This window comes from Hemicordylus capensis, chromosome 5 (genome assembly GCF_027244095.1).
Source record: "Hemicordylus capensis ecotype Gifberg chromosome 5, rHemCap1.1.pri, whole genome shotgun sequence".
NCBI classification, from domain to species: Eukaryota; Metazoa; Chordata; class Lepidosauria; order Squamata; family Cordylidae; genus Hemicordylus; species Hemicordylus capensis.
In genome coordinates this window covers 248,297,000-248,323,926 of record NC_069661.1, presented here as the reverse complement: position 1 = coordinate 248,323,926, position 26,927 = coordinate 248,297,000, and the positions used below count along the sequence as shown (strand labels likewise).

Sequence of the window (26,927 nt, the reverse complement as noted above, 5' to 3'; positions counted from 1 at the left end):
TTAAATTGTTTTTAGTTTTTGTATATGTTTTTAACTTGTTTTATGCTATTTGAATGTTGAATGTTGAGATGAAAGTTTGAGGCGGTGTAAAAATTTGATAAACAAACAAACAAACAAACAAACAGCTTAGGCCCTGGGTATTTAAGAGAATCAGGCTATTCACATGAGCCGCTCAGCTAGAAAGACGGGTTCAACTTACCTTCCCCCAGACAATCACTCTTGATCCTTTTGGCATGCAAGCTGCATACCCACACAGCCTTATTCGCCATGAGCCCCTCCGTTGGCCCATTGAGATCATCCGGAGAGGTCCTCTGCAGTTGCCACCAGTTTGTCTGGTGGCTACACAGGGACGGGCCTTCTCTGTTGCTGCCCCGAGACCCTGGAATGAGCTCAAGTCCTTAAAGGCTTACTTTTTTTACCCCATCTTTTAAACTAGATTGTGGTTTTAAATTGTTTAAAGTTTTATTTATTTATATTTGTCTTAATTTGTTTTATGTCATCGTAAACCACTCAGAGATGGAAGTTTGGGGCAGTCTACAACTTTGAGTGATTGCTAGATTTAAACGTTGCCTCTTTGCCTAGTTAGCAGGGATTTTTGATATATACAAACTATATCTGTCCAGGTTGAAATGTCAAGATTAGAGTTTTGATCTGGAGACAAAACCTGGCAGACAGGATTAGAGATGGACTTGATGTCCCCATATTGGCATATATTACCATCTGATTCCAGTTCATAAGATATATTCAGAAATATTCCAGGCCCTGTGACACAGTCTAGGGTGACTTGGGACTTTTTTAGGGACCAAGATGGCGGCATTCAACTAAAAGGCTAGATACAGTCTGACTGCATAAGCCCATGACAGTTCCTTGCCTAGATGAAATTAAGATCCTGAAGGGAAGGTGGAAATGGTGTTCATGAGGAGTAGGAGAGAAGGGAGCTAAATATAGAATGTAATCTGCAAGCAGGCTTAGACATCCACTGTTTATTCATTGAAAATGTAATTGTCTAAAGACGTTTCGGATTTTGTTACCCGCATTTTATAGCAGAAAAAGGGTTATTGGGATGTTTTCTTTCAAATTAATGTTCTTGACAAATTGTCAGGATTTATGTCTGCCTTAACAGCAGTGCAGTGTTTCTGCTGAACAGAAGAGAGAGTTCTTCATGGTGATCCTACTATGGAGCTGGTTATGAGAGGTGGGGTATTTTCAGTGTTTACTCCCTTGCCTGTGAAACACCCTACCTAAGGAAGCCAACCAAGCTGGCTTTTAGAAGGCTGAGCAGAACTCGCATATTCCAACCATGAGAGAATTGACCAGTCACCAGTGTTGTTGCTGGATATCTGTGTGCTCTCTCTTACTGGTTTTGTACTTGGTTGGTGTGTTTAGCTGCATGTTTTAAATGTTTTAAATAGGTGGTTTCTTTTAATGGCTTGAACTGCCAAAGGGAATTATTCGCCAGGTAAAAGGCAGGTAAAAAATAGGTAAATAAACAAATAGTAAATATACTGATATTTTTATGAAGGGGTCTCAAATATTTGTCACCAGCCCCACCTGTGGCATAAGCCGTTCCTGAGGGCAGCAGCCCAGCTATAAGAACTGGATGTGGTGAATCCCCAGAACATAAATGCTACACACTTTCATCTGCAGAGTCCACCCACAGCGGTGTGTGATGCCATCTTGAATTGCAAGTTTGGTGGGGTTGCAGCTTCCAATAGAGTTAATTTGTCACTAGAACAGTTCCACTGTGTCCTGGTGCAAAGGGGTTGCTTGGGAAGTGGACCACGCCTCAGCTGAAATGTTCCTTTTAATCTTTTCTTAAACATAAAGTGTATTGGGATGATGATTTTAGGATGGTTTCATTGAAAAACCAGCATTCTACATGTACATTTGCTTACAATAAAAGGTTACAGCCAAAGACAAGTTGCAACAGTTGACAGGTAACCAGATTACAAATACAGATACAGAAACCAAACATTTTGTATACAGCCTTCAATGTAGAAACTTTACCCCCGATACACGGTTGGTGTGTGTGTGTGTGTGTGTGTGTGTGTGTGTGTGTGTGTGTGTATACTGTGTCACAGAATAATTTTGCAATCAAAAGAAATAAACCCAAGATGTCCCAACAGAGTGTTCAGGTAATGGGAGGCAGAAGTAAACAAAGGCCTGGAACAATATATCTACTTTGATTTGTAGGTACCAGTATTATTTTGATTTTATATTAATTTTTTGCTTCCCCATTGCAAGAATAGGCAGACCTTTTAAAAAGGACTTCACACACCTTTTAATTTGATTAAAATTGATTGACTGAATTAATTCCGACTTTACCAATCCAATTTTTGAAAAAATCAAACTCAGATTTTACTGATTTTTACCTACTTTGGGCACTTTCAGATAAAATCCAAATTTTCAAATCCAGATTTGCCCAGGCCTAGTATCGATTTAAGAGCCAGCATCAAATATTTAGGGATCAATTCCGCATGTGGCTGTACATCTATGAATCTGTCTTTCAGATTCATACAGCATGACGGTTGCTTCAGCTCTCATTGCTTGATGGTTCATGTGTGGATGTCTTCACTGGAAACCAGCATGCTTAACTGAACTTTGGGTGATGATGATAGCATTCTTTCTGTGGTGGTTAATCTATCATGCCTGCGCTTGATGCTACAGTCAGCAAGAAGTGAACATGCATGTGTCAAATGACCCTAAATGCCTGAGATCTTTTTTAGACCTGGAGACAATCCATCGGGTACATCACGCCCTCCAGCATTTCACAGGAGGACATTGGGACAGGCTCATCATAGCAACACATTAAGTGCTTCCCAAGCTTTTCCCAACCCAAATGGACCTTTTTCATCGCAAGGCACCCTTACATTTAAAGACACTGGGCTCACTGCTCCCAACCACAGGCACATCCTCGCACCCTCCCTTCTTATATCAGCAAAGGCACCACATTTAAAAAAAAAAAAAAAGCTTCCTTCCTCCTTAACTCCCTGCTTTTGGAGCTGACTCGCTCCCTTAAGCACCAAGAGGGGTGCCTCCTTCTGAGTACATTATGGGGTGAGGCAGCTCCCCAAAGCAGGGAATGTAAACTCCCTGATTTGGCACTGACTCACAGTGATTCAGTGCAGAAACAGGGCCCTGATTCTTATACCAAGGATTGCTTCCCTCCCTTTGCCACTATCACACTTTGCTGAGGTCTACTCTGCTGATGCTGGATTCGTTTACTTGTCAATTGCCTTCCACCGATTTAAAAGCAAAGAAGATAATTGTTTTTTTCTGCTCATGACCTGGTCCTACAATAGATTGTCAACCATTCAGGGTCCACCACAGCAGTTGCAGTGTGCGAAATGGCAGGCTGGATGCTGCATGGCACTTACTGCTCATGTGCATACAGATGTGATGTTATTATAATACTGCCTTTCAACAAAAACAGGTCTCAAAGCAGTTTATATAGAAAGAAGAAGAAGAAGAAGAAAGTGGTCTCCCACGGGCTCATGGTCCCGTAAGAAACCAAGCCTCTGCAAGGATGCTGTGCTGGGGTTGGACAGGGCCAGTTGCTCTCCCCCAGCGGTGTATAAAGAGAATCACCACTTTGAAAGGTGCCTTTTTACCCAGTTAGCAGGGGCTGTGTGCACTAGAGACAAGGTACAACCATCCGCCGTGCAGAGATTTAACTTCTGGGGGCTCTGGGGAAGAAGGTGAGCCCTGAAGAATGGCAATACTAACACTAACGAGATGGCAGAAATGCATCACCCACACCCAAAGCAAAAATGTAGGACCAAGGCCAAAAAATTAGGACAGTCCCTGGTAAATAGGGTCAGTTGGAGCATATGCTTTACTGCATGCTGCTGTCCTCACTCCAAGCCTCAGTGCCTACAGATAGTGCATGGACAACTTGTTTATAAAGTCTGAAGTGTGCAAGCTATGGGGGGGGGGCGGGAATCAGCATAACCTCCACCAAAATAGCAATATTTGTACATATTTCTCTTTTTTTGCAGTGGGGCCTATGCAGAAATACAACCCATTGAATTGTGTCCCTAATTTACACGTACACATATAGCATACATATGTTCTATTCAGTATAGCTCTATGCATTTTACATGGATGCTAATAGGGATATTATTTCTTGTTTACACAGTCAGACAGGTGTTATTGACTGGTTTGTATTATTATTATTATTATTATTATTATTATTATTATTATTATTTAGAACTAATAGAACTATGCCTTTCATACAAGGATCATTGCTGTTTGCCGATGCAGCTTCATTAACGCCCTTATCGCTGCCTGACATTTATCTTATAATTTTCCAAGGCTGACTGTTAAGTCTCTGTAGAAACCCAAATCACAGTCGAAATGAGTCAGATAATAAAGGTGTCCATAGAAAGTGACAGTATTTGCCTGCCTACCCTTGTTTGTGTAGTCACTTAGACAGAAATGACATTTGAGGATCCAAGATGATTTAGGGCTTTTGCCAGCCCCTGAACCAGGACTCTGTTCCACCAGGGTGGGACCAATCACTGAGAAGAACTAGGATGCCGGCAATAAGGGGATAACAGAGGTCACCTTCAAAAGGTAGTGTATCTAGTTTAGTTTGGGTTTAAAGATGATGATGATGATGATGATATACAGTATCCAAAGTAAACTCTTGGCCCTACAAGTCTTAAATTGCAGTAAACCAGTTAGCTGTTAAAAGTGTCACAAAGCACACAAAAGTGTCACGGAGCACAGAGCACATGTGAATTATTATTCACATGAATAAGCATTGCATATTTATTCCAGCGGTTCCCAACCTTGGGTTTCCAAGTGTGGTTGGAATACATCTCCCATCATCACCAGTCACAATAGCCAAAGACCGAAAGCTCCCAGTGGCTGTTTCCCCACTGGGACAGTCATGAGTGGACAAGCTGGATTGGAACTGCAGAGGGGGACAATGTTTAAAGCTCCCCTACTATGGTTGTGTTCTGGATTGGGGTGACCAGCCAGCTTGAGGCTCTCCATCTATTGCCCAACTACAACTCCCACCATCCCCAGCTGCAGCCATTGAAGTTGGAGTCTAGCAGCAGTTGGAGTCTAGGAGTTGTAGTCTAGCAGCTGTTGGAGAGCCTCTGGCTGGCCACACCCCTGGTCTGGTTTCCCACCCACCCTCCCATGCATGAGCTATTCACAGTTGAAAAATCAAGCATGCAATAAGCATATTACTGAATCTCTCTCACTCTCGCTTGCTCTCCCCCAAATTGTGGGAGAGGCCCCCTGTGTTGGGAGGAGGAAAACACTAGCATGGGGAATTGCAGGTGCTGAGATGCTGGATGTGTTAGCTACAGTATCTTACAGTTGTCACTTTCTTTTCACAAGGAGACTGTCTTTAGTTTTTTCTCCTTATACCTAAGGACTCGAGCTCTTTTAAGTTCATGACTGTAAATCAATTTAGATAGTGCCTCAAAGCATACAGTCAAGAAACTGGCGTGGGTCCAGAGTGAATTAATCTGAAATTAATTTGATTTTGAAGGGCTCCATCTGGCTGTGTTTGGAAAAGGCAGTTAGACAGAGAGAGAAAGATATAAACAAACGATCATCTGTATTCTCTGTGCCAGATGTTTTGAGGGGTTTTTTTTAACAAAGAAAAAACGTTTTTTTAAAAAAATTTTAAAAAGTGGTGGAAATATTGATGGCACTGGGTCTCTTGAAATGTCAGTGCTATGACAGGTTTTACAGATCAAACTATTTTAATATCTGGTTTTAACAGAGGGGGACAGGAGAGGAGGTAGAAGTGTTTGAGATACCAAAAGATAGATAGCAAAGGGGGTAGAGGACCCACCCACCCCATTCAGAAGGTTCCCAGGGGCCACAAGCATCATTTTCTTTAAAAAACAACAACAAACCTTCTCAGGGTATGATGGGGAGAGCTGCCGTATACTGAGTCAGACTGTTGGTCCACCCAGCTCAGAAGTGTCTACACTGATTGGCAGCAGCTCTCAAATGTCTCAGGCAGGAGTCCTTCCCAGCCCTATCTGGGACTTTTAAACACAGCAGGCTTTATTGCAAGTTTACTGGGAGGCTTTACTGTGAACTCAGAGTTGTTCCCCAAAACAGTGCATTTTTTAACCCCAGATATAAATTGGGCTGTACTCTAGCACGCAGTGAAAAACCCAGATTTTGTGTGAACTGCTCCCCAATAATTCGCAGGGACTTCGAGGTAAATCCAGCCGATATGTGAACACACACCCTCCATTCCAGAGGAGATGTGAATCAAAGGGCTTCCAAAGCCCCATGTGAAAGGCTTCCTGGAGATGCCAGGGATTGAACCTGGGGCCTTCTTCATGCAAAGCAGATGCTCTGCCACTGAGCTACAGATCCCTTCACCAGCTGTTCCCCAACTGCCCTTCCCACTTCTCATGCCTCCCCACAGGCTCCACACCTCCTTGCAACTCTCCGCTTCCCACCGTCCAATGCCCGTTCACACTGCTTGCCATCCAACATCCTCTTGCGTGTCGAAACGGCTGCCCCCAATCCTGCCATCCTAAACACCGATGCCACCCCAATGGCTCAAGGCAAGCACCACTCACTCTATGAGGCTCTGCATCCGAGCAGTGTGGAGAGCCGAGGTGGGTTAAGCGGGGAGAGCGGGCTCAGCCCACTCTCCCCGCACACGAGCAAGCAGGAAGCCCCGGGTGGCCGGATCGGCTGCCCACACGATTGCTGGCTCTGTCACGGAGCTGGCAGGGGCTGCAGGGATTGGGGACCACCCAGCCCCCGGATGCCCTGCAACACCGGGAGGGTTGTTTCAGCCTCCCAGAGGGGGTCTCCTCGTGAGTCGCTGCAAAGCCACACTGCAGCACCTCACGATTGGGTAAACAGACCTCATTTAAGGGGAAGGTTATTTATGGAGGCTAGCTGCCAGGAACCAGGTGACTCCTGTTGCAGCACATGTTTGCCCAAAAGCGGGCAGGGCTCCCTTAGTCTGCTTTTGGGCGGTCGTGGGAATAGCCTCATTACTTCTTGATATCTGCACTGTGAGTTTAAATGGAATAGTGAGAGGTTGTTTTTGAGCTACGGAGGATCGGCTTCCTTGCCCAATCAGGAGTGTCTCTTCCTAGTCCTGAAGAATATCCAGAAATTGCTGTGGGATGTCTGTGTGTCGTTTAGCACTGCAGGAGGTGGGACAGGATGGAGCTTTCGGGGTGCACAGTGTGGAGAAAGGGGAGGGAGAGACACATTTCTCCTTCCTCTCCCATCATACTGATATTTGAGTTAGTTCAGTGACACGGGAGCTCTGTTCAGACATGTATGTCTGTATGGATGTACATGTTTTTGCGTGAATGACTGTATATGTGTTCATGTTAAAAGTGAACTTGAGGACAGACCTTCTTAAAGGCAGGCCCGTTCTGCTGTTTGTGCATTCAACATGCCTGGATAATTGTACATGTGAATAGATCTGTCCATGAGTCTGTGTGCAGTTTTTATGTGCTTTGGACCTAATGTGCGAATAGAACTAGACTGGCCGTTTATTCAGGACAGGCAAAAAGAAGCACTTCTGCATAGCACAAAGAATGAGTTTATGGAATTCTCTGCCCCAATATGTGGTAATGGCGGGTGCTAGCTTAGATAGCATCAAAAGGGGATTAGCAAATCATGGAGGAGTGGTCTTTCCATGACTATTAGTCATGATAGCAAAATGGAGCCTCCTTGTTCAGTGGCAGTATACCACCCACTTGCTGGAGAAGTAGCAGCAGGCAACAGGTGTTGCCTTCAAGCCCTGGTTGTGATCCCTCTGGTGACATCCTGCTGGCGGCTGTTGGAAAATGAGTCCTGGAGCCATTTGAACCTTTGATCTGATCCAGAGGGATGCTCTAATATCCCTAGGGTTCGGTGCACCCCACTGAGAACTCAAATGGCCAGACTAGGCCCCAGAGCCCCATGTTTAACAGCCAGCTCTGCTTCAAACCATGTGCTGCTGGAAACTCCAGCCCTTTTGGAAAGGAAGCTATTTAGATAATGCAGCCAGGCTGGATCTGATATGTGTGTTTAGGTTGGTCATGTGCTCTCAGCGCCTGCTGAAATAACCTCCTGCCCCTCTCAGAGCTGGCTGATACTCTGGTGCATGTGCCTGTGCCAATCTTGAAATGTGTTGCATTGCACAGCATTTCCTGGACTAATTGCTCGGCTTTAGTTCTCAGGAGCTGACGCTTGGTTTCCAAACACCAGCTTAGCAGTGCGAGAGTCTCTTTCTCTTTCTTTCTGCCTCATTTCGGTTAGGTGTGCAGTAAGCTGGGTCATTTTTCTCTTAAAACTATCAAATGGAAACAAGAGGGAAAGTTCTATCTAATTTTGCAAGAAGAAAACCAAAATGCATTTAAAAAAAACAACAACCCTACAGCTGGCAGTAGCAATCTGATTAATGCATTATTCCCCCTGCCACACCCACACATTACATATACAGGTCTTCCTCTCTCATCAGCTCTGACATTACCACGCAGTTCCTTAAGCCCTCACACTGGTATTCTGTTGTGCTCTGCATCAATGTCAAACCTCTAATCCTTTAAAGCTCTCCATCTCTCTGTCCCATTCCAGGGCCATTAATGAAATGGAAGCCTTGTCATTAACCTCAACAGGATATAGAGGACATCCTCAGACTTATGACACAAATTGGTTCCCAGAAACTGCCTTAACTCGGAACCGATTTTCCCCTAGGAAGCAATGTTCTAAATAGGGGTTAGGTCCCTCAACAATGACTCTTAATTTTTTCTGCTGCTGTCAAAGCTGCTGGTGTGTCAGCCGCAAACACGCAGAGGAGCAGTGCATGGGGGAGAATCAAAAATGGCTCACCCTTGCCACCCACTTTCTTCCTGGCTTCCCCCCACTTTTCTTTGAAAGGAAAGGAGGCCACTGGGTAGCTCACCTCCATCTCCTTCTCTTCCTGAGCAAGAGTAAGACTGAAGGGGGAAAGGAGGAGGGTGGTCAGGAACTGCCTAGCGGAACCTCCCCTCTTGCAGCAAGTCATAAAGTTGAAACAAGGTGGCAATTTCCCATTGTCTTAAGTGCCCTTCATCCATCTCTCTCACTCGCTCTCTCAAATATTTTTACCCCATCCTCCAGTATACTACTGCTCAAGATGGCTTATAACATTAATAAAATAGATACAATATAAAAATTAATAAAAGTTTAAAAGTTAAATCTTCAGTTGGGGACTGCCTGTAGTCTCAACTTCCCTTGCTTTTTCTCCCTGCCTCCCTTCTCCATTCATTCCTTTTTGGACTCTTTTTGTCCCTTGCTCCCATTCTGTCCTATCTCCTTCCTCCCACCACCCATGATCTTCTTCACAATAACAGGCATCTGATTTTTTTTAAAAGGCATAAATATCAAACCTGTGGATGATAAAGGTACATAGGAACATAGGAAACTGCCACATACTGAGTCAGACCATTGGTCTATCTAGCTCAGTATTGTCTTCACAGACTGGCAGCAGCTTCTCCAAGGTTGCAGGCAGGAATCTCTCTCAGCCCTATCTTGGAGATGCTGCCAAGAAGGGAACTTGAAACCTTCTGCTCTTCCCAGAGCAGCTCCATCCCCTGAGGGGAAGATCTTACAGTGCTCACACTTCTAGTCTCCCATTCATATGCAACCAGGGTGGATCCTGCTTAGCCAAGGGGACAAGTCATGCTTGCTGCCACAAGACCAGCTCTCCTCTCCACACAGGTGTCTTCTGTGTTCATGCTGTTTTCATGAAGTTAATGCTTTAAGAGTACTTGGCCAGTATTTGACAATATTTAACCGACCTGTTGATGAAATCTCTTTGACCAGTCAAAATGCCCAGGCCTTGTTTCATGCTTGCATAGCTCTCTCTTTCCCTGAGCAGTAGGAAGTTCCAGGGAAAGCTGCTACAGGATCCATTTCCTTGCTAAGGGAGAGTGTTAGAGGCTTATGGTGTTCTTGTGGCAGCCACCTATTTACAAATAGGTCCATTGCTGATGGGGAAGAGTATCTAGATAGTGCTAGTCTGTAAAAACAGCATTGGTTTTCACATAAGCAAACAGCATCTTCTTGGAGCCCTCATTGATTCCCCGCCCCCTGCTAGCCAGCTGCAAAAATCAGATCTTCACAGGCTGTTCTCAAACTCCTGGCTCTTCCTCTGCCTCCTCCACCCAAGCGTGGGGTTGTGGCATATCTAGTGGCCCCCAAGCATCCATGTTCATTAAAGAAACATCTTCTAGTCTTTGAGAGCCGTTGAGCAAGCACCTTGAGCCTAGCTTTTGACACACTGGTTGCCATTAGCAAGCAATCCCACTATACAAAAGAGAGTCTCCCCTTCACTTGACAAGACCAGAGCATTTTTGTGGCAGTCTCATCCCTTCCTTCAGGAGCTTGCAGATGCAAGATCAGTTTGTTAGAAGCACTCTTGTCACTTGTGGAAAAAAAGTTATTCCTGCTGGGTGTGACCCTTTGGGAGGATGGTGTAACTCCTGCTGCCTTTCAGAGCCAAAATGGTTGGGTATAATGCTCTTTTCCAAGTGGCGTCCTCCATAATGCCTCCACTCAGTGAAAGGGAATATGGATGTGTCTGAAGAGGGGGGATCTCCTGGGAAGTAGTGATGCTAGCGCTGCCTACCTTGAGAGAAAGGCAGCACTGCTGTGGTTACTTCTAACGTAATCCTCCAATCCTGCACCATTCCTGCCTCCAAGTATTATCAGAATGGCAGCCACAGGTGTTCAGTAAGCATGTCCCTCCAGTAATGTATGAACTGGGCCCAAGCCATATGAACACACAGAGGCCCGACACACGATGAAGGTGCAGAGCCTCAAGGGGTCTGGCAGGGAGAGCGGGCTTAGACCCCACTTTTCCCGCACACAAGCAGTTGCTCTTTGCTGGGTGGCCAGACTGGCCACACAGACGAGTGGCAGCTTCAGTCTCCCGCACCTGGCCGTGGCTTGCTGGGGAGCTCCGGGGGTCGGGTAAGGGGAGCACCCCCAGAGCTCCAGGAAGGCACCACATGAGTGCATGTTGCCTTCATGAGGTCCCCCCTCCCCCCCCCCACCCCGAATGTGTCAGCCACGGCTGACACATGATCAAAATAATTTTATTTATTTATTTGTTAGAAACATTTAATATACAGCCCACTCCAAAGACTCCGGAGGTGGTGCACAACAACATGCAAACAAGGCAACATTAAAAATTACATTCTAAATTAAAAACTAAAGTAACTAACAAAAAAACGAATGAATTAAACGGCAGGGCAGAAGCCTGGCGAAAAAGCAAAGTCTTCAATAGAGATTTGAAGATCAGTAAGGAAGGGGCTAGACGAACCTGAAGGGGAAGAGAGTTCCAAAGAAGTGGGGCTTAATGAGATTAAGAGAATGCTCGCTCTGTTAACCTTGTTTAGTGGGAGGGTTACTTAGGTGGGCTAGCCACCGTTTAACCACCGCCGATCACCAGAAACCAGGCTGGACTCCCTTAGTCCTAGTGATCGTGGGAATAGCTTCACAGTCTACTGAGCCAGTGTATCCAGTTCAGCATTGTAGTAGCTCTGCAGAGTTTTAGACAAGGATCCACCTACCTGAGCAGAGAGGGATATTTTCAATTAGTGGGCTCTCTTATGGTGATGGCTGAGCCTCTCTCTCTCTATCTCTCTCTCTCTCTCTCTCTCTCTCTCTCTCTCTCTCTCTCTCTCTCTCTCTCAATAGAGGGGTCTCTCTCTATCCATACCAGTCTTTCCACCGGCTGCTGCAGCATTCAGGTCTTGGAGAGTGGAAAGGGGCTCAAAAGCAGCTGTAAAACATGAACACTACGGCACGTTTGATGCATTGTTGGAATGGCTAGAATAAAACAGAGCAACTGAGTTTGATCCATGGGAGAGGAAGGGCATAGAATTTCTCTGCCTGCAGGAAGGAGAGTCAAAGTGTTTATCTCAGATGCATCCTGAAGCAGGAATGTGGGGGTGCAGGGTTTATCACCTGAAGGAGTCATCTTGCTGAGACCCAGGATTCAGATTTTTAAAACTCCTAGAAGACTATTTGAGACTTTTCCCCCCAGACATGATCAGGGGAGCGGGGGCGGGGAGATGGAGAAACAGGGTTAGGCAATCCAAGTTTCTCCCAATGGCAGAATGAGCTAAGGTTAGGCACACTATAAAAGAGGCGATCAAACTTTTCATCGCTGGTTTTGAAATGTGCCTTTCATGCCATTTCCCCCTCTTCCCTTCAGGACTCAGGAGAAGTGCAAAACTTAACAGAGGCATATTAATGTGTTCAGGTGTGCTTATGCTTCAGAAGAAATGAAGCAGAGACGCCTAAATAATTTCTCTGTGTGCAAGTTTGTAGCCTTGAGGCAAAGAATTCACACATGGCTTCCCCTGCCAATGGTTAATTAATTATTTTCTCCCCTTTGTGAGTCAAGTCCAGGATCTTGCCTTCTGTCTATGGGCTTTAACCCTTGAATACTTTGGACCATTGTGAGCACAACTTAGCAGCTCAAGGCACACCTGGACACACACTTCCCCATGGATGCTGTTGGGTTCACAAGAGTGTCTTGCCACCAGTTCCTCCCCAGTACATCAGCAGCCTTCTGGCAGGTGGGGAGGTGTGCTTCTACAAGGGTTTCCTATTTAATTGCACATCCAAAGGTCAGAGTGGATCTCCCTCCCCTCGCGCTCTCTCTCCACACACACACATTCTCCTGACCAGGTTTCAAGTTCAGTTTTCCTCCTACACCCAATTCAGGATGGTTTGTATTAATTTAGAGTGAGCGTTCCCAACTTTGGGTCCCCAAAATCCCCAGCCAAGCCATTGCAGCTGAGAATGCTGGTAGTTGTAGAACAACATCTGGGAATTCCTGTTAGAGGGAACACTGCTTACAGGGCTCACACATGTAGTCTCCCATCCAAATGTAAACCAGAGTGGATCCTGCTTAGCAAAGGGGACAGTTGATGCTTGCCACCACCAGACCAGCTCACCTCCCTGTTCTCTCTGCAGTCACCACCCAACCAACCTCAGATGATATTCGGTCTCGAAGGAGGGCTTCTGATGAAGGTCGTGCAATTCGGGCATATTCCAGTGGTATAGTAGGAAATGATCTTGGTGTAGTCAGGTCCCAATTTGTTTAGGACTTTAAATCTAGTGATCAGCATTCTACTAAGGGGAGACATGATGGAGGCCTATGAAATTATGCATGATGGAGAGAGAGAAAAATCCCGCCCCCAACAGGGGTCATCCTATGAAACTGATGGCCAGGAAACTGAGGACCAACAAGAGGCAGTCCTTTTTTTACACTGTGCATAATTAATCTGTAGGATTCTCTGCCCCAGGATTTGGTGATGGCCACCAGCCTGAATGGCTTAAAGAGGGCCTTAGACAAATTCATGGAGGACAGGTCTATCAATGGCTGCTAGTCCGATTATAGGCCACCTCCAGCCTCAGGGGCAAGGTGTGTCTGAATACCAGTTGCCAGGGGAGCAACCGCAGCAGAGGGGGCATGCTTTCATCTCTTGCCTGTGGGCTTCCCAGAGGCATCTAGTGGGACACAGGATGTTGGACTAGATGGTCTATCAGGGCTGTTCTTATGTTCTTAATTTATAGGATCAGAGAGGTTTTATCCAGGAGTTTTACTTGGCTGCAAATTGAGTAGCATTGTTGTTGTTTCTGAAACTGCACTGTATTGCATACAGGGCGAGTCCCAAACTACATTGTTAGAGCATTTTTCATTTTGAATAACTTTGCATATACAGGGATGGGTTCTTACAGTTTGCAGGTTCATTGCAAGCATTTTGCGTCAGTCATAGGCTGTTCTTTGCTTCAGTCATTGCGAAGTTCTTCAGATTCCATTTCGCATAACTTTCTATTTCAAAACACACATGCTCTGGAAAAATCCCAACAACCCAGCAGGCGTGTGTGTGTGCGTGCATCTGCCATGTGCCACAGCCCCCATTCTCCCTGAAAAGGTCTTTTCTTTCAAGATCTACAAATGCTGTTTTGTGGCTTACTCTTGCCGTCCTCTGTGTACATGATGGATTCAAATAGCAGCTTGCCGAGAGAATAGTTGGAGAATAATGTAATGAAAATGTGTATTGTTTTTTGTCCATGCATTAACATGATATTTTTGTAGATGGTAGCACTTAGTCTGCCATGGCTGGTTGTATTCTATTTATGCTTCTATTGCCTGTTACTTTCTTTCTTTTTTTTAATGCATGCATGCATACAAATAGCATTATTTCAAAAATGTTCCCTCTGATGACATTCTCTCTCTCTCTCTCTCTCTCTCTCTCTCTCATTCCACTACCCAGTAACGGCACAGCTAACAAGATGAATGGAGCTTTGGATCACTCAGACCAACCAGACCCAGATGCCATTAAGATGTTTGTTGGACAGATCCCCCGTTCGTGGTCGGAAAAAGAGCTAAAAGAACTTTTTGAGCCTTACGGAGCTGTCTACCAGATCAATGTTCTCCGAGATCGGAGTCAGAACCCTCCCCAAAGCAAAGGTACAGCAACATTTATCACAGTTGAGTGGGGGTGGGGGCTTAGTTTTGCATCTACAACTAAAACCCATCTGCCTGTCTTCGACGTTTTCTAAGGGTAGTTCTGTCCATGGAGGCTTGTGTTTCCAAAAGATTTTATGAGACAAGCCAATTATTGATATTTCCTGGCATCTGCTTTGTAAAGTTTGCAGTTTTGAATCTCAGTGATGTGCTAAAAGGGAAGTGAGGAGGATTTGGACAATGCCAAGCACATTAAAAAGATCGTGCTTCTTGCAGAAACTACAGAGACTCCTGTGGTTTCATTAAGCTTAATATGTTTGTAATGGGACAAACTTTTATATAGGAGTTCCTGCTTCATCAGATGCATGAAATGGACAGTGAGGGCATTGGATTGATATTCAGTTGCAAATGTGATTACTAACCAAAATGCCAGAAACTCTGCGTATTCTTCTAGAGTTCATGGTTAGCTCATGAAACGTGAATTTTCCACTTGTTCTGTTAGGGCTGCACTACATGTTATAGAGCAGTACACTCAGGTATTGCAGCTAACTATGGTATTCATACTTGATATCTTAGGGATACACTTAAAATAAGTAACAGGTGCAGGATGGGGCCATCAGCTGTGTTCCCTCTTGCAGGCTGACATCCTGACAAAGGCTCAGGCTGTACATACACTGCGAGAAGATGCTGTGTGACCTTCAGGGACTTGGTGGGTGGCACAGGGAATTCTAGAGGAAGGAGAGATGGTCAAAATTCTCCCTCCCCACTCCCCACGTGATCATTGGTGATGAGTTCATAGAAGGTTGCCACTGCACTGACCCTTAATTCTCACAGTGCCTGTGCAGCCTTAGTGAGAATTTCAGCCACGGTTTGATTGGGACACTTCCCCAGAAGTACTGTTGATAGCTAGTCCTGGTGAAAATGAGGACAGTGACCCTGTTCTGGCCCTTCAGTAGTTATCCAAATATTTAAACACCATTTCTCACTCCTCCTCTTCCCCATCTGCTGCCCTGGTATTATCAGGGCAGGTGTCTAAACTTTGGTGCCAGCTGTCTTTTCATTCTGTTTTTATGGAAGAGTCATCTTAGGCTGGGAATACTTCCTCTCTTAGCAGAGTGCTGTTAGTCTGTACCTTTTATTCCTCGGAGGCAACACAAGTCCGAAGAAGTCAGGAAACAGGATTTACTCTAGTCCTGGCTGCTATGGATGAGCAAATGCCAACTTGTTTGAGATCATCCCACATGTTGAATGGATAATGGAAAGCCTAGTTCCATTCAAAGAGCAGATCTCCCTCCTCATAGAAATCCTTTCACACTAGGCTGGAAACTGAGTGAAGATTGAGGCTAGGGTGAAGCCAGGGGAGGGAGGCGGTGCTTTTTATGAAGCCTTTCACACACCCCATGAAAAGCACCTCTATTTCAGGCAACCTTCCCAAGACACTACAAAAATGTGGAGGAATGGGGAGCATTGTGCTGGCAGGGCAGATGTCAGGGATAAAGGGGGAATGTTCCTAACAATATAAGAAGAGTCCTGCTGGATCAGGATAGACCTGTCCTCCATGAATTTGTCTATGCCCCTTTTAAAGCCTGCCAAGCTGGTGGCCATTGCCACATCCCATGGTAGAAAATCCTATAGTTTAATTATGTGCTGGCAATCAGTTTCTTGGGATGACCCCTGGTTCTAGTGTTTTGAGACAAAGTGCAAAATTTCTCTCTATCCACGCTCTGCATGGCATACATAATTTTATAACTCTCTGTCATGTCTCCCATGGGCTTGCCTTTTTTCTATACAAAAAAGCTATACAAAACGTTGTAGTCTTGCTTTGTAAGGAAGGTACTCTAGGCCTCTTCTGCACCTTTTCCAGTTCTTTCTTTAAAATATCCTTTTTCAGATATGGTGACCAGAATGGTACACAGTATTCCATATCTGGCTGCCAATCAGTAGATTTGTACAAAGGCATTGTAATATTAGCAGATTTATTTTTATAAATGTAATATTTATATTTTGTTTTCAAACCCCTTCTTGATGATCCCTAGCATGGAATTTGCCTGTTTCACAGTTGCTGCACACTGAATCAAAATCTTCAGTGAGCTGCTGCCACGACCTCCATGAGGAGGAGAGCTGGTCTTTTGGTAGCAGGCCTTTGCTAAGCAGGGTCCACCCTGGTTTGCTTTTGAATGGGAGACTCCATATGAGCCCTGTAAGGTATTCCCCTTAGGGGATGGAGCTGCTCTGGGAAGAGCATCTGTTTGCTTGCATGCAGAAGGTTCCAAGTTCCCTCCCTGGCAGCATCTCCAAGATAGGGCTGAGAGAGACTCCTGCCTGCAACCTTGGAGCAGCGGCTGCTGAGCTAGATGGACCAATGTGACTCGGTATAAGGCAGCTTCCTAGGTTCCTATATTTGTAGCCCACGCCCCCAGGATGCAGAGAAACCTTTGGAGCTCCTCAGTCTTTCTTGTTTTAGACTTAACTTCCCTAAATAGTTCAGCGATGTCTGTGAATTTGGCCATTTTGCTGCTCAATTTCTAAGTCATTAATGAGTAAATTAAAAAACATTAGCCCCTGTTCAGATCCCTGGAGGAGTCCACTTCATTCTTCTCTATTGCTGTGGTGACCAGACCAATGCTTGTTGTCCTGCCACGCTGCTCTGGTGGGCAATGAAACGGTCCATGCACCCCAATGGCATTCAGAGCATCTTACCAGTTGCCTTGGCAACAGGGACACATTGCTCCTTCTCCTTTCCCCCACTCAGAGTGTAGGCTCTGTGAAGGGTTTCTTTTACCTTCTGTATATAGCCCTGACTGACTATATCACCATATAGCCCTGACTGACTACAGGATACTGTGACATCATCATCTTCTGTAGTAGTAGTAGTTTAGTAGTAGTAGTAGTAGTAGTAGTAGTAGTAGTAAACAACTTTGTTAGCCACCCCATAACAAATTGTTCTCTGGGCGGCTCACAACCGAGGATTAAAACTTTCAGTAAAACCACATAACATACTAAATCATAACAGACGAAAACAAGATAAAATAAAATGCAAAATTCAATACAATACAGCTTAAAAACTCATTTTGAAATTAGTTGGGTTTTTTTTAATGAAAACCCAAATTTAAAAGGCCTATGTGAACAGAAAGGTCTTTCTGGTGTCTAAGAGAACAAAGTGATGAAGCCAGGCAAACCTCACTTGGGAGGCTATTCCATAAATGGGGTGCAACCACCAAAAAGGCCCTGGTAGCCAACCGCCTCACCTTGTTTGGCAGGGGCACTCAGAGCAGAGCCTCCAAAGAAGATCTCAAGGTCTGGGTCGGAACATATGGGACAAGGCACTCTCTCAGGTAACTTGGTCTGAAGCCATTTAGGGTTTTAAAGGTTAAAACCAGCACTTTGGATTGGGCCTGGAAACTGACTGGGAGCCAGTGAGAGGAGAGCTGGTCTTGTGGTAGCAAGCATGACTTATCCCCATAGCTAAGCAGAGTCTGCCCTGGTTGCATCTGAATGGGAGACTTGTTGTGTGAGCACTGCAAGATATTCCCCTCAGGGGATGGAGCCGCTCTGGGAAGAGCAGAAGGTTCCAGGTTCCCTCCCTGGCAGTATCTCCAAGATAGGGCTGAGAGAGAGTCCTGCCTGCAACCTTGGAGAAGCCACTGCTGCCAGTCTGTGAAGCCAATACTGAGCTAGATAGACCAATGGTCTGACTCAGTATATGGCAGTTTCCTATGTTCCTGTGTTCCAGTACAGCTGACAAAGCACTGGTGTGATATGATCAAAATGTCAAGTCCCAGTTAATAATCTTGCAGCCCTATTTTGTGCCAGCTGCAGTTTCTGGACCACTTTCAAAGGCAGCCCTGCATATAATGCATTGCAGTAATCTAAGTGAGAGGTTACCAGAGCATGAGTAACTGTGGCCAGGTAAAGCTGCAGTTGACGTTTCAGCCAAAACTGATTAAAGGCGCTCTGAGCCACAGAGGCCACTTGAGCCTCTAGTGACAGTGCTGGATCGATGAGCACCCCCAGACTGCAAACCTGGCCCTTCAGGGGGAGTGCAACCCCATCTGGAACAGGCTGAACATCATTCACCAGGGCAGAGGAACCACCGACCAACAGTACTTCTGTCTTATCTGGATTGAGTCTCAGCTTATTCACCCTCATCCAGTCCATTACTGCATCCAAGCACCGATACAGGACAGTCACTGCTTCACCTGCGTCTGATGAAGAAGATACAACTGAGCGTCATCTGTATATTGATGACACCTCGAGCCAGATCTCCTGATGACCTCTCCCAGTGGGTTCATGAAGATATTAAACAGCATAGGGGGAAAGAATGGACCCTTGTGGAACCTCATAGCATAACTTCCAAGGGGTTGTGCAGTAGTCCCCCAGCACCACCTTTTGGGAACGGGCCTCGAGATCGGAGTGGAACCACCTCCAGGCAGTGCCTCCCACACCCAACCCGGCCAGCCTATCCAAAAGGATGCCATGGTCAGTGGTATTGAAAGCTGCTGAGAGATCCAAGAAAATTAATAGGGTTGCACTCTCCTGTCTCTCTTTCTATTAGGGTCATCCCAGAGGGCAACCAAAGCAGTTTCTGTTGCAAAGCTGGGCCTGAAGCCTGCTTGAAATGGATCTAGAAATAGTCCGTTTCCTCCAGGAGTGTCTGGAGCTGGTCAGCCATGACACTCTCAAGCCCCTTGCGTGAGCAGGAAGTATTGGTCACAGGCCTATAGTTGTTTACATCCTCTGGGTCCAGACTGGGTTTCTTTAGGAGAGGTCGAATAATAGCTTGCTTCAGCGAAGCTGGGACCATGCCCTCTCTCAGTGAGGCATTTAGAACCTGCTGGACCCAGCTAAAAATTCCCTCCATATTACTACTACTACTACTACTACTACTACTATTATTATTACATTTATATCCCACTCTTCCTCCAAGGAGCCCAGAGCGGTGTACTACATACTTAAGTTTCTCTTTCACAACGACCCTGTGAAGCAGGCTAGGCTGAGAGAGAAGTGACTGGCCCAGAGTCACCCAGCTAGTATCATGGCTGAATGGGGATTTGAACTCGGGTCTTCCCAGTCCTAGTCCAGCACTCTAACCACTATACCACACTGGCCCTAGATTTAATAAGCCATGAAGGGCAAGGGTCGAGCATGCATGTGGTCAGCTGAACCCAACTAAACACCTTATCCACATCCTCAGGGACCAATAATTGAAACTCCTCCAGCAAAACTAGGCCAGGCCACTACATGATCCCTGATTGGCTGGGATCCCATTGTGAATCAGAAGCAAGTGCAGCCCAATGGCTGGGGGTCGGGGAATCATGAAACAGATGCAGTTGCTGGGAGAGGTAGTGAACATCAGGAGAACAGGCACAAAAAGCATTTGGGATTCTATTTCAGACCCCTCTCTCCAAGAAAGCCCCTTTTTTTGTGACAATAATGCTTTTACACAAACATTTGGATCAGTCCTTGTGAGGATACTATGGAAAGACAGAGAAAAAGATCAAGCATTTTGCTGCTTTCTTTCCAATGGTATTGAGGCTGTCTGTTCATTACACTAATGGTGTTGAAAATAGTGCATTCTCTCCAGGTCATCTTTGCAGACACATTCTCAAAGCCTTTGAGTGAAGACAGGGACATCAGAGAGTTAAATAGCCCCTCATTTCTTAGAATGCAAAGTTGGTACAGAATTGGTCTTCCTGAGAGTTGTTCTGATTTTGATTTGCTAGCCAAGCACAAGTCATGGTTCATCAACTCAGGCATCACACTACCATAGTGCAGCTTCCCTAAGCATGTTTTAGTAGAATGCTGGAGTTCAGCCATTGTTGGGTCATGTTGGCACCACCAACAGAAAACAATGTTTTGGAAGATCCTGCTGATGGGCAGTTGGCAAAGGTATCAATTTCTACTTGGCAGATTCACCTTACAAGCATCTCAAGCCTTCTCGATGTCAACGCTTGGAAACTTTTGATTATTTTTGTTGGGCGGGGAAGATTTCACTATGGCTCAGTAATGCTTCTCTTAGTGTGTGCAAAAGAAACTTCTCCCAACAGGGTAACGAGAGGATCTCTTTGAGCTGTTTGTGAGGCTACTGTCTGAGCTCCTTACAGTTCCTGTCAAAAATAGCTGACAGCTCCTGCTTTCTCCTTTGCTGTCATTACCAACTGCCTTCTCTCCCCTCTAACTACAAATGTCCTACTTCACTTGTTTTCCCGTCTTCTCTGTGCTGCTGCCAATTCTGTATGGCAGGAGCTGACGGTGGAAGTGAAGAGTAGCATTTCTTGGGCGTTTATCCTTCAGCTTTCTAGAAATTAGGCTGGAAATTTTATAGTTCTCCAGAACCCGAATTTCTGTCACTGGAATAAGTTTTGCAGAATTCATTTGCAAAATGTATAAATCATGTGGGGTGGGCAGGCTGGGGTGGGTGGGGGAGCAGACTACTGAGGCTCAACCCATTGGTTGTGGAATTCCATGATTTTTTCCCCTTTGCTTTTTAAATGTAAAAAGGTTGGCCAGGGAGAAGCTGCTTAACTCTTTTCTCATTTGGCTCGAAATCACCCTCTCCAAAAAATTGTTTCTTTTGTATGGAAAATCTTTCCATACATAGGAACATAGGAAACTGCCATATACTGAGTCAGACCCTTGGTCCATCTAGCTCAGTATTGGCTTCACAGACTGGCAGCAGTGGTTTCTCCAAGGTTGCAGGCAGGAATCTCTCTCAGCCCTATCTTGGAGATACTGCCAGGGAGGGAACCTGGAACCTTCTGCTCTTCCCAGAGCGGCTCCATCCCCTGAGGGGAATCTCTTCCAGTGCTCACACATCAAGTCTCCCATTCATATGCAACCAGGGCAGACCCTGCTTAGCTAAGGGGACAAGTCATGCTTGCTACCACAAGACCACAAGAAAGAAAACAGCTCAGATTAGGTGATTTAGAGCTGAAAAATAAAAGGAGGGGGAAAGTGTTGAACAGCCTCACTCCTGTAGTTCCCCTGCTTAAATGTGGCCCAGCTAAATTCTTTAGTTTAGAACTGAACCAACAACCTTTTATTCTGTCAATCTGAATAGACAATGAGGCGCCTCACACAACTGATGTGAAGCACCATTAGAGTTAGTGCAGGGAGCCGTCCCTGGATGGCCGGATTGGCCACCCACACAATTGCCGGGTCCGTCATGGAGCCGGCAGGGTCGGTGGGGATCAGGGGCCAGCTGGCCCCCGGCAGTTCCAGGACGCCCCGTGCAAGGACACGGGGCATTCTGGAGAGACCCCCGAGGCCGAGAGGCTTATTTTAATCTTCCAGTGGGGTCTCCTCGTGTGTTGCCATGATGCGGAGCCGAAAGACAGCAGCACACAATCAACTAAATGGGGTTAGCGGAGCGCTTGATCTGCTAACCTCATTTAAGGGGAGGGGTAAATTTGGTAGTTTGCTGCTCGGATCTGCACGGCTCCGGTGGCAGCAGACAACCAGGAGAAATCAGGCTAGGCTCCCTTAGCCCGATCTCTCCTAGCCATGGGAATAGCTTCAATGTGGAGTTAGATAAACCAATGGTCTGTCCTGTTTTAAGATGGCTTCATATGTTCAAAGTCATGTGTATATTGGCTGCCTTCAGAACTTCCATGAACAGATTTTTTAAAACTAGTGACACACACTTCTAGCAGGGATGAGTCACCAGGAGCCAATTAAGTTGAAGCCCAACATCTGCACTGACTGCTTCATCTCTCAGGCACAGTTCATGAAGCTTGTTGTTACCTAGAATGCCCTAAATCAGAGGTTCTCTGGGGCTACAACTCCCATCATCTGAAAGCCATCGTGGCTGGGATTGATGGGAGTTGTAGTCAGTGTGCCCTCTAAAAGGGATTCCCAGAGGTTGTTGACTACAACTCCCTGAATCCCCAGCTGTAGTGGCTTTTGCTTGGGGATTATGGGAGTTGTAGTCAACAGCATCTGGAAATCCCCGTTAGAGGGAACACTGGTTGTAGTCCAATGACATCTGGGAACCCAAGTGTGAGAATCCCTGTCCTAAATGGTTTAGGCCTTTAGAGATCTCCTATTCCCCCAACATTCTTCTCCTAAAATCTTGTGGAAATGCCTTCTTAATTATGAACATACAAAGCTGTCTTCTGCGGACTCAGACCATTGGTCCTCCTTACACAATACTGAGGCTATTCACATGTGGGTGCAAAACCAGAGCCCAGCCCAGTTTTACACATGCACTGAATGAACCACTGGGATTGGGCCAATCCCGACGGCTCCACGATGGCAAACCCGCCTGCCTAGCCACTCTATAAAAAGAGCTTAAGGAAACGAGCGCTCCCTTCACCTTGTTTTTTGGATCGTGTGGCAGCCGCTATCCAACACTGCGGGGAGCCTAGGGAGAGGAGGGGTGATCCCCATGATGCATCGTGTGCGGTGCATCCAGGTAGTTTCGGGGGCTGGGACAACACATCCCGGCCCCTGGCCCTCCCTGCTGCCCCAGTGCGTGGGTAATCATCTGGGCACATGGGATGCGCTCCCAGCAACACTGTCTCGATCGTCTGCAGAGAAGGTAAGTTTGACCTGCCTTCCCCGCAGAGCACCCACTAGCCTTTCTTCGTAGTCGTGAGAAGAGGCTCACTGTCTACGCTAGCCAGCAACGGCTCTCTCAGGTCTTAGGCAGATCTTCTTAGCTCTAATATTCTGGTATCCTTTGAATTGGAGAAGTCAGGGATTGGACCTGGGACCTTCTTCATGCAAAGTATGAGTTCTGCCTCTGAGGTGTTGTCTTTATTATTGGACTGCAATTTTGCACCAGTTCTTGCTTCTTTTTTGTTGTTGTTTCTAGCAAAATGGAAATGTGGCCTTATTCTTAAAAGTAACCCAGCAGTCTTGGAGTTAAAATACTTTGTCATCACATTGTTTGAGCTGGGGAGGGAGTTTTAGAGTAGCAAGCAGATTCTGTCCCAGCTGCAGCCTGCCTCTTTCATAATAGTCAAGGCACAATATTGATTGTAAACTTATTAAAACCAAGTGCACATATTTCCACAAAACAGAATGTGCAAAACAAACCACAACCTGGGTAGCAAAGGCATTTTGACTTACTGCCCTTGTCCTCCATGCAAGCTTGGCTAACCGCATTCTCTGAACCTGTCTGCTGGGTGATCAACAAGATAGTATGGCATTTGATTATGTTAGAACTTTTTATGCTAGACTATATCTGTTTAGTGCTTATTCTTTGAAATTAACAAGGCAACATCTGTTTCTGTCTGGGAAAGCTTAAGCCTTGCTCTTCTTATTTTGTGGCAGGAGAGCTGGTCTTGTGCTAGCAAGCATGAATTGTCCCCTTTGCCAAGCAGGGTCTGCCCTGGTTTGCATTTGAATGGGAAACTAAATGTGAAGACTGTAAGGTATCCCCTTTAGGGGATGGGGGCACTCTGCAAAGGTTCCCAGTTCCCTCCCTGGCATCTCCAGATAGGACTGGGAGAGATTCCTACCTGCAACCTTGGAGAAGCCGCTGCCAGCCTGTGTAGACAATACTCAGCTAGATAGACCAATGGCCTGACTCGATATACAGCAGCTTTCTATACAGGTGGACCTCCTTATTCACAGGGGTTCCGTTCCGCAGCTGTACCATGGATACGGAGACCACAAATAAGAAAGCATTGATACCTATGGGATTGCGGGGGTTACATGCCCGGTCAGCCATTTTCAGCCACAAATGCTCCAAAATTGGCTGAAGAGTGGCCAATTTTCACCCGGGGGGAGCGCCTTACTTGCTGCTCCCCCCCGAGTCATGTTGTGCCTCTGCTGCCCCCCCCAAGTCATGTTGTGCCCCCAACGGCCGAAAATCGGCCGAAAATCACACTTTTCCGGTTTTAAAAATGGGAGCCATTTTGTGGCTCCGAGCCCTAAAAATGGTGACCGGAAATGACCTCCATGGTCATTTCCAGCCATACCGGCCTGCTGATATGTGTTTTGTTTTGTTTCGTTTCGTTCGCATATGCCAAGGTTGGGTGTCATTTCCCTGGCCACGGATACATGTAACCGTGGATAACAAATCCGTAAGTAAGGAGGTCCACCTGTATCCCCACATTGCATGCTGCAATAGATTAAAAATATTCTGTTGCCGGTCTTCCCCTTATAATCATTGGCTGTACCTCTGTGATGTCACAGAATGTTCACAAACATCTGTGATTCCTAAGGGAAAAGTTGCATGGTTGCTCAAAGTGTATCATATCTAAAACAGCACAGCTGTTGTCAGAGAAATGTAGTATGGGGTAAATCCTCATGTAGAGACTGGAGACTCACATCCCTGTGTACTGTAAAGGGACTAGGAAGAGGGCAAGCTTGCGAGGCAGTGCCCCTGCCGCAGGTGCATGGTGAACTTTGGAGCTCAGTTGCTAGCGAACAATACCACCCTCTGCCCCAAACTTGCATTGTAGTCAACACCTAGGAATCCCTGTTACAGGCCAGAGGGTGGTATTGCAGCTACCAACTTAGCAGGGTCAGGTGACTCAGTGGACCAATCAGGTTTCACCTGCATTCTGACTCTAACTTGACTCCTCAGGCAAAGCAACTCTTTGCTCAAATGTAGACTGAACAGTTCTCAGGCGGCCTGTCTCAGTTTATCACATGCACTTGTTTGAGTCACTGCCTGGTCATTACCTGTGTGCCTCCAGACTGCCAGCCCTGAAAAATCTGTACACCTAGGCACAGGAGGGTCTCTATGCTGTTGGTAGCAAGGATGCAGAAGCACTGAGGGTCAGAGAGAGAATTGCACAGGACATCCCAGATGATGTAAAATACTGAATGGTCTGCATTAACCCGTGGAATGAAATACCCAAAAGGGATTATGTTGTGGGCCGGAATACAGATTATAACAAGCACATGATTGGCACTTGTGTGCATTTGTTTTAATGCGATGTAGACATCACAGAGGGGCAATCCATATTGGAACTGCTCTGTAGGGAAAAGGGGTGGAGAGCTGGTCTTGTGGTAGCAAGCATGAATTGTCTCCTTTGCCAAGCAGGATGTGCCCTGGTTTGCATTTGAATGGGATGCTACATGTGTGAGCACTTTAAGGTAATTCCCTCAGGGGATGGAGCCACTCTGGGAAGCACATCTAGGTTCCAGGTTCCCTCCCTGGCATCTCCAAGATAGGGCTGAGAGAGATTCCTGCCTGCAAACTTGGAGAAGCCGCTGCCAGTCTGTGAAGACAGTACTGAGCTAGATGGACCAATGGTCTGACTCAGTATATGGCAGCTTCCTATGTTCCTATGGGTGTTAATCCTTTGCCGGTGCAACATTCATAATCCAGATCACCAGTTCCCTTTGGAGGGGGGGACACCCATTGGTAAGGATGTGCCCCAAGCATGGTTTGAGCACTTTAAAGGAAATTAGAATGGGAACTTTAAGAAAATGGAGAGCAGTTGCTTACCTCCTCTCCACCGCCCCTTCCAGCTTCCTGCTGGGGGGGGCTCATGTCCCAAAAGGTCCTGCATTCCATCAGCTCACGCATGATAATGGGTGTCAGTTGAGCCTTTTTTTATTGGGGGAAATAGCAGCTTGGAGAAGGAGAGCTGGATTGGGACCCTAGTACTGATCTGGATTGACTCCCTGCCCTTCAACTGCTGAGCATTTTAGGGGAAAGACATGCAAGTGCTGACTGCATGCCTGTCTGAGCCTGCTGCTTGATCCTGAGCTACGCGAGTGAGAGGTGCCGCGCGCAGGGCTTTTGTGAGGACCACTGGCTTCTGCTGCACTGGAGCCTGCCATCCTCACTGCTCAGTCATGCAAGCCTCTTCTTTGCTACAGCAGCTGAAAACCATCGTTCCATGGGTTCCACTGAATTCAGCTTCAGTGGGAAGACTTTGTCCAAACTGGGTTGTAGTAGACTGGGTTGCCTTACCTTGTTACACTTTGGGTCTATTCTTATGATCACAAAAATCGGGCTAGGAAATTTTTGTGACCGTAAGAACCACCGGGCTCGCAGCTGAGCCCGGTAGTTCTGGAGCAGCTACCCCTAACCCTGTAGCCCACCCCTTAGCCCGGGTTTGCGGAGCAAGTGCTCCGCAAACCCGGGCTATCTGCTCGTGAGTAGCTGCAGCGCCACAGCTACTCGTGAGTAGACACCCGACTGGGAGGCTTAAAAGCAGCCTCCCGGCTCGGAGGTCTCCCCAGTATGCCCTGCGCACTTGTGCAGGGCATACTGGGGCTTCCGGGGGCCGCGTGGCCCCCAAGCTCCTCATCCCCTGCTGGCTCCATCTTGGAGCCGGCCATCATGTGGGCGGCCAATCCGGCCACCCAGGGCTCCCTCCCCACTCGTGAGCTTAGCTTGCTCTCCCCGCTCAGCACCCTAAACCGGGTCTCACGGATCGTGAGACCCGGTCCTTTAAGTGGTTGAGAAGTGGTCCTAAACAGAGATGATAGTGCATGCTAATTCCTTCTAGGGGAAAGGTGATATAAAGCATTGCATAGAACATTTTGCAAA

The 26,927-nt window shown here is 46.4% G+C and overlaps 1 protein-coding gene across 28 annotated transcripts in view; it reads left to right on the top strand.

Annotated features, from left to right (window-relative positions):
- Window positions 1–26,927, top strand: part of CELF2 (CUGBP Elav-like family member 2) — a 914,911-nt gene that overhangs the window by 673,405 nt on the left and 214,579 nt on the right. For 27 of the 28 annotated variants that reach the window (XM_053253977.1, XM_053253957.1, XM_053253956.1 and 24 more), the window contains one exon: window positions 14,274–14,470. In XM_053253977.1, coding sequence (XP_053109952.1) covers window positions 14,293–14,470 — 178 coding nt within the window. In that variant the 5' untranslated portion in view covers window positions 14,274–14,292. Of the gene's footprint in view, window positions 1–14,001; window positions 14,042–14,273; window positions 14,471–26,927 lie in introns of those variants that run through there. The other variant, XM_053253981.1, reaches the window with a different exon arrangement.